We start from the raw sequence: 11847 nt of genomic DNA, 5'->3' as shown, positions 1-11847 counted from the left end.
ACAAAGTCACGACAGTGGTGATTGTCGGTTACTTCGACATACAACTGGTTTGTTGGGCACATAAGTACGGTACAAGGGCTATCATAATCGGTAAGTTTTTCATTTTGAAACATTATATTTATAGCTTAACCTTTAAGCAAAACATTTAATGTTTTATAGTTTAGATTTTTATTTACTGACATATTTTGACTACACTTACGAGACAATAAACGGATATATTTGTATATTTTTATGAACAAAAATTGATATTTAATTGCTATTAAATTTTGCTGACGAGGTTTGTTACATATATTTATAAATATATTAGCAATTTTAAGTGTCAAGTTTTTTCAATAATCTAATAGTGAATTATCGAAATATTCTGCTGCTTCAAGTAGGAATTTTACCGTTTCCGTTTAGTAAAGATTTTGTGTATTCGTCATTAGCCCATAAGGAAATATTTCAACACACAACAATTGTATTGAAGATTTTTTTTATTTCTTTCTTAAAAATTAAAACATGACCAAATGTTATAATATATATATTATCAAGATTAAACAATACAGGAGTTGAGACATCTGTGTTTACTAACCAAACTGCTCGATCACAGTGGATACAAAAAAACAGTTAGATTTTGTAGATAAGAATTTCCTTGACGGAATCAACTTTGATTACGAGCGTGTAATATTACATAATCAAACTCAACTTCGCAATGGTTACACAGATCTTGTGAGGGAAACAAGACAAGCTTTTAGAGAAAAGTTCCCATCTTCTATGGTAAAGTATCTTTTCCTTAGCAAGTTAAAAACTAAACATTATCCTGTTTAAAATGTAAATACCATTTTATATGATCACCAAAATTTATTTCTTTTTCTTGAACACAAGGAGCATCTGTGACTGGGTGGTTTAGGCATTTGACTAAAAACAATTTGCCCCTCAATATGCGCAATGCACAATGCTCGAATGCACAATAATTCTTCGATCTATATCGAAGTTGTAAGAAGTTCTCCCATCAAGCTAGACATGCTGCAAATTTTAACTATTGTGAAGTAAATAGATATTTTACAGCTTCTATTATATTTTTACCATAACAGCATTGCGGCTAATAATATTCAAACGCAAAATCAGAACAGAATAATTGTACATCATTCAATTAAGTTAAACTTCAATTGGAAATGCACATTTCGTTTCGTATAAAATTAAAGACATTATGTATAGTTGTAACAAACTTAATATTCGGTAGTCTAAGAGTTAAAAATCTTTTAGTACGAAAACGTAGTATAAGCTAGACATTTTAACATATCTGCCGGTTCAAAACTTCAATAAAGATCTTTTATGATCAATGATTAATTATATAAAAGGGTTTTTCTACATTAAGACGTGATTCAAAAAAAAATATAATGAACGCATTTATTCATGAATAAACCAGTCTGTTACTTAAACAGAAAGATTAATTGGTCGGCTTTATTGTGACATCGAAAATACCAGAAATTTTTGAAAATAACTGTTATTTTTCAAAATAACTTTGTTATTTTAATAGCCCAATGACATCTTCCACCATCACCTTGACTTTTGTAACATTTGGTATCATTATCGTGGATATTTAGACTGATGCATTGACAATAGCTGTCACCAATATTTAATTACGCAGACATATAACAAATATATAGTAATAGTCTCCTGATGCACCCTCATGCCATGTCGTTATTTAGTATATCCATAAACATAAATAACCTTTTACACAAATTACCAAAACTAGCTTCATTTGCATTGACATCACTGTCGTATGAGGCTAACATAATTTCAATAAAAAGAACATGAACCATTCTTTTGAGGGAAAATAGCTAAATATCCTTTGGTATTGCGAATATGTGCTTGAAGTGATTTCTAGTCTAAATAGACAACATACTGTTGCTTTGGGTGCTCACTAAGATATAGTTGGTGTCAAAAGAAACACCAACATATTATCATATAATTATTTATTATAATTATACATAATTATAAAAGTGAATACTGATCAGCCAGAGATAACTAGACAAGAAATTCCTCTGTAGTTTCTTGGGTCAGAAATTGAAATGCTTTTACTAAAAGAATAATATTTTATGATAGTGATGTTGGAATCATGCAATGCTTCTTCTTTTACTGATATTGCGATCCTTGTTTAACTTGTCTATTTGTCTCTTTTTTAACTTTAAGATTAGTGTTGATGTGGCGTGTTCTCCTGCTGGAATAGATTCACGTTACTACGACTTTGTGGGACTATCAGAAGCTTCTGACTATTTCTTTGTTATGGCATACGACGAACAAAGCCAAATACTAGGTGAATGTATTGCTTATGCCAATAGCGGATTATATAGAACAATGGAAGGTATGAATTTTTTGTGAAAATCTTACGATGACCTTATATTTATAACTAAAAAATGAAACAACTACTACTCAAATGTTGATGATCATTCACGCTAAACTGTTCACATTTTCTCACAAATGGTTATTCCAGTTATTGATGAAAACCTTTGAAAAATGATCTCCCCATAAAATAAATCTACCGCACGTAATAGAAAAGGTCAGGACAGTACACATAATCTATATGCACCGACAAATTTGCAGTAGACTATTTATCAGAATTGTCAAATGGATGAAATTGTACGCTTAGTTAGTTGTTAGTGTTATAGTAAACATTCTTCTGATGAAGTATTATACATGTTTATTATATTTCTAATAAAAGGCGTTAATGAACACCTGGACATTGGAATATCGTCTGACAAGCTTATTCTTGGAGTGCCTTGGTACGGCTACTATTACCCATGCTTGACATTAACCAAGGTATGATTTTTATCATTTGTCATATCATTTTTATTTTGTTTCATTTAATTCTTCGCTAAGTCAATCACAAACAATATACAAACTTTAAATAGAAGCATATAATACACGTCAATGTCTACAGAAGATACTTGTCTGCAGAAGATTCTATGTCTTAGCAAATGTGTTTGTTTATGTTGACCTCAACATTGTTTGATGACGACACTGATAAATTATTTGATTATTGTTTCATCTTAGTTCAAAAAGTAAGCGAAATTTTGAAAGGGCGAGGTCCCTGGAAAGAAATGAATGCATAGTTTTAAATTGCAGTCTCGTTTTTAATGAATCTGTTCATGAGTGCAATATCTATCAAGTCTCCAAGCTCCGTCAAAAGCAAACATAGAAACTTTCTTTCATCGATACAAATTCCTCGAACTACATGTTATAAGCATGAGACATAATATTTCAGGATGACAAATGCTACTTAAAGAAGGTTCCATTTCGTGGTGTTAATTGCAGTGATGCAGCGGGACGTCAATTGAATTACTACACTATAATACAGCTACTAAAAAACTCTACAAGTGGACGTATATTTGAAAAATCTACAATGACACCTTACTTTAATTACAAGGTACACTTCCATAACGTTAAAATATTTTATGCGACCGTTTAAATAACGAAAATGCAATAACATCATTTGTATCTGATATTACTTATTTATTTGACAAATGATAACGACTCCTGTATTTTGCAAATGCGATGCATTTTATATAGATACAATATTGATTCGGGAAACTGTTGATCAAAATCAAATAATATTTATGTTTACATTTTGCTACCTAAAATTCAGCTCAACTTTATCCAAGTGATGTGTATCTAAAATCTTAAACTATATTTTTCAAGTTATAAAACTCATATTTAGCTCTTTTTTGGACATATTTATTCCCTTTTGACGCATAAAGTGCCTTCAATTAGTGTATAATATTCAATACGTTACATTATGTGATGATCAATGATTTCGCTTGCAACTCATTTAGTGTATCTAATTGACTTGCATTTTAGAATATTTCATCAGGCATTATGCATCAGATACGTTATGACGATCCACAAAGTTTAGGATAGATAGATAGATTTATTTCGGCAAAGGAAGCATATACATAGTTGACAATATAACATAGGATAAAATAATGAGCATTATTAAATACTATATCACATACGAGTAAAACTATGACATGCTCACCAAAACCAAGGATAACACAAAAAAGGGCAAAAAAGCTCTTATTTCCATTGTGGTCCTTTGTATTGGCGGCATGACATAGAGAGGCAAACCTTAAAATAATCATGTTTAAGAATACTAATAAATCATAAAAATGTATATCACAGTCAAATCTTGAGTTAATGATACTCCTGTTTACAGCTAGGATTTAAAACACATTACTAAAATTGTAATAAGATAAATGGCAGACAATTTAAAATCCTGAGCCGAAATATGTAAAAACATGTTTAAAAAAAATTTTAAATACTGTTCATTAGATGACTTTTGATGGCAACCTTAAAACTTTGTAACCTGTTGATCTCCGTTAACTTTACAGGTAAATCATTCCATAATTTAATACCAGAGAAAGCAAATGATTTAGAACCCTGGCCTTTGACCTTAGGTAGACAATATCCACCCTTTTGACTAAGTCTTGTACTATAATTATGAATGGAATCTTGTGAAATAAAGTGTTCAGACATGTAATCCGGAGATAGGCCATTTTTTATCTTAAAAACCTGACACAACATTATCTGTTCAACTCTTTTGTGGACCGGTAACCAGTTAAGGGACTTAAAGTGGGATGGGTCAATGTGGGCTCTAGAGTCCAAGTCAAGTACAAATCTCATTATTTTGTTTTGACAAGTTTGTAACTTATTTTTTAAAGACTGTGTCAAGCTATTATACCAAACAGAGCATGCGTAATCATAGTGACACTGAATAAGAGACATAACCAGAAGTTTCTTGGTATGCTGAGTAAGAAACTCTTTCTTGCGGTAAAGAAATTTTAACCGAGAGTTGGCCTTCTTAAGAACAGACTCGGCCATGGCGCAAAATGACAGATTTTGGTCTATAGTAATCCCAAGATACTTGATTGATGAAGTTGATTCAATGGATGTACCAGAAGAGGTTATATGCAGGTTAGATTGTGACCTAAGTTTTTGCCTGGACCCAAATAAAATTGACTCGGTTTTACCCAAATGCAATGACAACTTATTGTCCACTAACCATTGGCTGACCAATTCCATATCATCTGTCAATGCCTTTTCAACAACAGATAAACTTTTACCAGATACAAGGATACCAGAATCATCAGCATACAAAAGCAATTTATTTTTGACCACAGCTGACATATCATTTACATAAATTAAAAAGAGAAGGGGTCCAAGGATTGAGCCCTGAGGAACACCACATGTTATTTTGGAATTGGAAGAATAAGTACCAGAGACATCTACAAGCTGCTGTCTATCTGATAAATATGATTTGAACCAATTTAGGACGTCAATACTAAGACCTGATTCTTGCAGTTTCATTAAAAGAATGGAATATATATATAAATATACGTTTGCAATAGATGAAAACTTGCGAGGTGTAGGGATGTGGAACACAGAGTGTGTGAATTACACAAGCGGAAAACATGATGACATCATTGCTGTAAAAGAAATGTGGGACGCTCTACCAGATTACGAAAAATAACACCTGCAGACAATTATGAAGTGTACTGAAATAATCATCAATGAAATTAAATATACATTTTGACATTGTTATTTACTAAATTTAAAATATTGATAATTTGTTGATAGATGTTCGTATAAATGTTTATCAACTGATCAACTGATATTTATTTTGATGTTTGGTCTATATAAAACCATCGGTAAATGTACGGTTTGAAGCGTTATATGGTTGTCAAATCATGAAATGATAATTGTTATTCAAACTTTGTTACACTACCTCACTTTTAAAAGAAAATACATAGCACTGATATTTGGATTTCAATAAATAGTACATCAATCTACATATGTATGAGTACAAAAAATATAGAAATAAAATGTTTATTTCGGAAGCAAGGGTACTCTTTAATAAAAACTGCTGACATTGTAGATATACCATATTTTAATTGATTGTACGTATCAAACTTCATTAGAGAGAGGGTATTCACTCCTTCAATAGCAAGAATAGAGACAAATAATATCAATCAAAGTACTGAAAGTACTGGGGTATTCATTGTGTTTACAGATCTGACGGAACTGATAGTAAATGAAAACTATTTTAAGCTAATTGCGAGCTGGATCAACCTGGGTAAACCCCCTAAAGGGTTTTGTCTTTTCCCCCAATGTTTTTTTAAAACCTAAATTGGGGGTTTTGTAGGTTAAAAAATTTAACAATAACAAATCTTTTAAAAAAATTAACTTTTTTAAACCCAAAAAAACAAGGGGGAACAAAACTTTATGGGGAAACGGGAAAACAAAAAAAATTTAAAATAAAAACCCACTTTAAAAAAAATTTTAAATTCGATAAAATTTTTAAAAGGGAAAAGGGTTTTTTTAGAAAATTTTTCTTTAAAAGGGCCTTTTGGGTTTTCTTTTCAGGCCTTGTTTTTTATAAAACGGGATTTCTTTTTAAATTATTTGGGACTTATTTAAAAAAAGAAATTTTTTCATTTTTGGGGCCCTTTTTAAAAAGCAGAAAATTTACTTAAAAAAATTTGTGATATACGGGGAAAAAAAAAAAGGGAAAAAAAAATTGGGTTTTCAATACGCATTTTAAAAAAGGGGCAAAAAAATAAATTGGGAATTTTTTTAAAATTAAAAAAAAAAAATTTTAAAATTTTTTTAAAATTTGGAAAAAGGGTATCTTTTTTTTCCCCTGGGGTCAGGGGGTGGAAATTTTTACGGGAAAAATTCCCTTTTTTCCCTGAATTTTTCTTTAAAAGGCTTTTATCACTCTAAAAAAAAAGGGAAAAAATTTTTCGGGTTTTTTTCCAATTATTATTGGGGACTGTTTTGGTTTTAAATGGGGTTTAAAAACAAATTTTTTTAAAACCAAGGGAAAAAACCAACAATAAAAACTCCCAACTGTTAAAATTTCCAAAACAAAACAAATTTTTAAAGGAAAAAAACAAATAGGGAAATTTTAAATTTGCTATTTTTTTAATTTTCATTACTTTAATTTTTTTGGGAAGTTTGAAATATATATAAAAAAATTAAAATTTAAAAAAAAAGGGCTTTTGTTAAAGGGGGTTATTTTTGCTTTTTCCCTTAAAATAATATTTTGGCTTTTTAAACCTTGTTTTATATTTTCTTTAAAAAGGAATTTGTAAAAATAAAAAGGGGCAAAGGGTTTGGAAATAATAACAAATAATTGATTTTGGAAAATTTTGAAAAAAATTTAAATTAAATTTTTTAAAAACATTTGAAAAATTTTTCCAAAATTTTTAAACCCAACCCTGGGCCTTTAAAAAAAAGGAAATTTTTGAGGGAAAAAAAATTTAAAAAATTTAATGTTTTTTTTTAAAATTTTTAAACAGGGGGAAATGGGGGCATAATACCATTTTTAAAATTTGGTTTAAAAACATTTTTACCCCCCAATTTTTCTTGAATTAGGGGTTTTGAAAACCCAAAAAAATTTTCCCCGGGCATAAAAATTAAAAATTTTTCAAAAAATTTAAGGGGGTTCGGGGGCCCCAAAAAAAAAAGGGAAAAATTTTTTCTAACCCCCTTGGGAAAAAAAAAAAAATTTTTAAAAATTCCCCAATTATATACATGTATTTTTAAAAAAAAATATGGGGTTTAAACTTTAATTCTTGAAAAATTTTTTAAAATACCCCTTCCTAAAAGAGTTTTTTTTTTTAAAAAAATAGGGGTTTTTTTTTTTTAAATTAAAAAATTTGGAAAAAAAAATTTTTAAATATATTTTAAACAAAAAAATTTTTAAAAAAAATTTTGAAAAATCGATTAAAAATTTTTTTAAATAAAGGGGTTTAAAAAAAATTTTTTATTCAGGCCTTTGGTTTTTCTTTTCGGGGCCTTTTTTTTTTATAAAAAACTGATTTTTTTTTAATTTATTTAAAATTTATTAAAAAAAAGTATCTGCTTTTTTGGGGCTTTTCCCAAAGGCAAAAAATTAAACTTTAAACTGGGGTGTATAAAAACGGGGAAAAAAAGGAAAAAAAATTGTTTTAAAATACGCTTTTTAAAAACAGCAACAAAAATAAAAATTTTTTTTAAAATTAAAAAAAAAAAATTTTACATTTTAGGGGACCCCTTTATCTTGTTTACCCTGGGTTTTTCGGGATTTGGTTAATTATAAAAGAAAATTTTTGCGGGAAAAATTCATTAAAGGGGGTTTATAAAATTTCTAAAAAAAAAAAGAAATTTATTCTGTTTTTTCCAAAATTATTATAAAAGGAAACGTTTGGGTTTTTGGAAAAAAAAAATTTCTTAAAAAAGGAAAAAAACCCAACAAAAAAAACTCCCACTGTTTTTTATTTAAAAAAAACCCTTAATTTTTTTAAGAAAAAACCCCAAAATTTTAAAATCAAGGCTTTATAATCATTATTTTAAATTTTTGGGTTTGAAAATGAAAATTATTTTTCCCCAAAAATAAAAAAAAAATTTAAATTTAAAATTAACATTTTCCCCCAAAATAAAAACCGGGGTCATGAAAAAAAAAACCAAAAAGGGTGGGTTTGCGCCCAAGCAGGGGGTTTCCCGGGAACCAGTTATTTTTGGGGTTTTTCAGGACCCCCAATGCTTTTTTTCGTTTAAAAAACCCCTTATTACTATTTAGAAACGGGTAGCAAAAACAGTAGGGGTTTCCTAAAATCAAAACTGGGGGGGATCCCCAATTTTTTTGGTTTCGTCAGGGGGACACGGGCTAAAATTTTTTTGGCTTTTGGGATTTTTTTTTTTAAAAAATTTTAAAAAAAAAACCAGATTGCATAAATGATAAATAAAAGATTTTTTGAAAAAAATTTTAAATAAAAACCCAATTGGTTTCTAATTTCCCAAAAAGTTTTTAAGGGGTTTTTTAAAAAAAAAACCTTGACCCCCCGGGTTTTTTTGGCCAAAAAAACGGTTGAAAAAACATTTAAAAAAGAAATTTTTTTTAAAGGGGGAAAAGGGTTGTTTTAAAAATTAATAAATTTTTAACCTTTTTTTCATTTTTATCCCTTTTGACATTAAAAAAAACTTGTTTTCTTTTCGGGTTTATTTTCCCCAAGGTTAGTCCCCTTTGGGAACGGGTTTTCACTTTTTTGGGACTTCATCTCTCTTTTTTTCCCCTTTTCAAAAAAGCACCCCCCCCCCCTGCGGGGCCATTTTTTTAAAACCCAAGGGCTTTTTATTTTGAAAAAAATTTTGGAACATCCAAAAAGGAAAAAATGTTTTCATGGTAAAAAAATTAAAAAAGTTTCTAGTTTTTTTGGGGTTTTTTTAAAAAAGGAAAATTTTTTTTAAGTTTTACTAACATTTTTACTTTTAAAAAAAACAAGGGACAAACCCCGGAGCGGGGCCCCGGGTTGGGGACCCCAGGGTTTTTTAAATTTAAACCCCAAAAATTTTGTGGGAACCTTTTTCCACAAAGATTTTTTTTTTAAAAAATTTATAAAAAAAAAAATTTCTGGGGTTTTTGGGTTTTTTTTTAAAAAAAAAGGTTTTTTGGAAATTTTTTTAACTAAGGGGCAAAAGGGGAAAATCAATGTTTCCCCTGGGGCGGGGGCCCTTTTTTTGGGGAAACCCCGGGGGTTTTTATTTGAAAAAAAAACTTGGTGGAAAACTCATTGGGGAAATTTTTCATCCCAAAAAAATATTTTTAAAAGCTCTAGCTTTTTGGGTTTTCTTTAAAAAGAAGATTTTTAAATTTTTTTACTATTTTTGGCCATTTTAAAAAAAATTTAAGGGGCCCCCCGGGGCAGGCCCAAAATTTTGACCCCCAGGGCTTTTTTTTTAAAAAAAAAACTTTGAAAAAAACTCACAAAGAAAAAATATTTCTTTGGCTAAATTTTTCTTAACTCTACCCTTTTTTTGGGTTTCTTAAAAAAGTTTTTTTTAATTTTTTCCCTTTTTATGCATTTTCAAAAAAAAATTAAGGGGCCCCCCCGGGGGGCGGGGGCCCCAAATTTTTAAAACCCCGGGGCCCTTTTTATTTGAAAAAAAACCGGGAAAAACACTCTTTAAGGGGAGGGGTTTTTTCATGTTTTAATACCCAAAAAGGCTCTGGGCTTTTTTTGGTTTTTTAAAAAAAGGGGGGTTTAATTAATTTTTTTTTAAACCTTATTGAAACAAGGGAAAAAAAAAAAGGGGGAAACCCCTGGGGGGGGGGCCCAAAATTTTCCCCCCGGGGGGCTTTTTTTTAAAAAAAATTTGGTTTAGCCCACTTCACTAAAAAAAAGTTTCAACCCAAAAAAAAATTTTTTTAAAGCTCAAAGCTTTTTAGGGTTTTTTTTAAAAAATATTTTTAAAATTTTTTTCTTGGGTTTCCCCCATTGAAAACCAAGATTTCCGGCCATGAAATTAAATTCTTTCCCCAAAAAAATTTTTTTAAAAGGGGGACGGCCCCCAAAAAGGAACTTTTCTTGAATTTGGTTTTGGGAAATTAGCGTGGGTTTATGACCCAGTTTTCCCAATTTTAAAGGGAAAAAAAGTTTAGGCCGGGGACAAAAGGGGGAAATTCCAAAAAAAGGGGGTTTGGGCCCGGGGTAAACCTTTTGGGCCCGGGTGGGGGCAAAAAAAAAACAAAGGGGGAATTTTGGATTTTATGGTTTTTTAAAACTTTTTGGAAAAATTCGGGGTCTTTTAAAATTGTTTGGTAGATTCAGTTTTTATTTTGGGGAAAAATAAGCTTTTTTAAAATTTTAAAGGGAAAATAAAATTTTAAAAAAAAAAAGGGAAAGGTAGATTTTAGGGTTTCTTAAAAACCCATTGCATTTCCCCTTTTAAAAAAAGGTCTCTATCACTTTTTTGGAATTTTAAACAAAAAAAAACCCCTTTTCCCTTTCCCTTTAATTTTAGTTAAAATTCTATTTTGGCCCCAAAGGTGGGAAGGCCCAAAATTTTCTTCCTAATTTACGGCTTTTTTTTTTTTTTCCTTTTTTAAAAAAAAATTTCCTAAAAAAACCCTTTAAAAAAAACCATTTTTTCCCTTTCCCATGGGGGAAATTTTTTTTCCCCCAAAAAGTAAAAAGTCTGTTTTGGGAATTTAAACCCACGGGTTTATTTATCCAAAAATCATTAAGGCATAAATTAAAATTTAAACTTTCCCTAAATCTTTTTTATTTTCAAATTCGGGTTTTTACCAGTTTTGATAAAAACCTTAAATTTTTTTTTACCTTTTAAAAGTTATGGGAAAAAAATTAAAAGGCTTTAAACCCTTTTCATTGACATACGGGGAAAAGGGGGCCCAAGCCTTTATTTTCCCCTTTTAAATTTTAAAAATTTAAAAGGGACTAAAAACCAAACTTTTTAAAATTTTTTTCAAAAGTTTTAATTCTCGGGGTTTTTTTTACTTTTTCATTTAAAACCGGGAAAGCTAAGATCTGTTAAAAAACCCCCGGGGCATTTTTAACCCAACTTTTCCCCAAAATTTTTGGGGGCTCAAAATTTCTTTATAAAAAAAAAAATTAAAGGGTCCCTAACGAGAAAAAAAAATATTTTGGAAAAAAACAGTTTTTTCCCACTAAAAAATTTAAATTTGGGGGTTTTAAACATGTCCCCCCTTTAGGTCTAATTTTGGGGTTAAAACAAATTTTAAAAAAGGGGGGGTCCCCAAAATAAAAATTTAGAAAAAACCCAAGGTCATTTAAAAAACCACGGGGGGAAAATTTTTTAAGGGGTTTTTTTTTCTTTATTTTCCCGGGCATTTTTAAAAAAAAAAAACCATTTTTCCCTTTTCTTTTTTCAAATTTTTTAAACCCTTTTAAAAATTTCGGAAAAACCAGGGTTTTTTGAAAATCTTTTTTCCCAAAGGGTTTTTTTTTGGGTTTTTAAAAACCACTTTTTTTTCCCAACAAAGGGGCCTGGTTTTTTGATTTGCGG

General features: G+C 29.8%; 1 protein-coding gene across 1 annotated transcript; it reads left to right on the top strand.

Moving 5' to 3' along the window:
- The first annotated feature begins 549 nt into the window (after window positions 1-549).
- LOC132750124 (di-N-acetylchitobiase-like) lies at window positions 550-4927 on the top strand. Its single transcript, XM_060740065.1, has 5 exons — window positions 550-756; window positions 2176-2347; window positions 2705-2802; window positions 3248-3409; window positions 3841-4927. Exons 1-5 carry the CDS (start codon window positions 754-756, stop codon window positions 3898-3900), a joined length of 495 nt encoding a protein of 164 aa, XP_060596048.1. The 5' UTR covers window positions 550-753; the 3' UTR covers window positions 3901-4927.
- Window positions 4928-11847: the final 6920 nt, after the last annotated feature.

Source organism: Ruditapes philippinarum, unplaced genomic scaffold (assembly GCF_026571515.1).
Source record: "Ruditapes philippinarum isolate M1 unplaced genomic scaffold, ASM2657151v2 ctg11878_1_1_1_1, whole genome shotgun sequence".
Lineage (NCBI taxonomy): Eukaryota > Metazoa > Mollusca > Bivalvia > Venerida > Veneridae > Ruditapes > Ruditapes philippinarum.
This window is presented reverse-complemented; position numbering and strand designations above follow the sequence as displayed.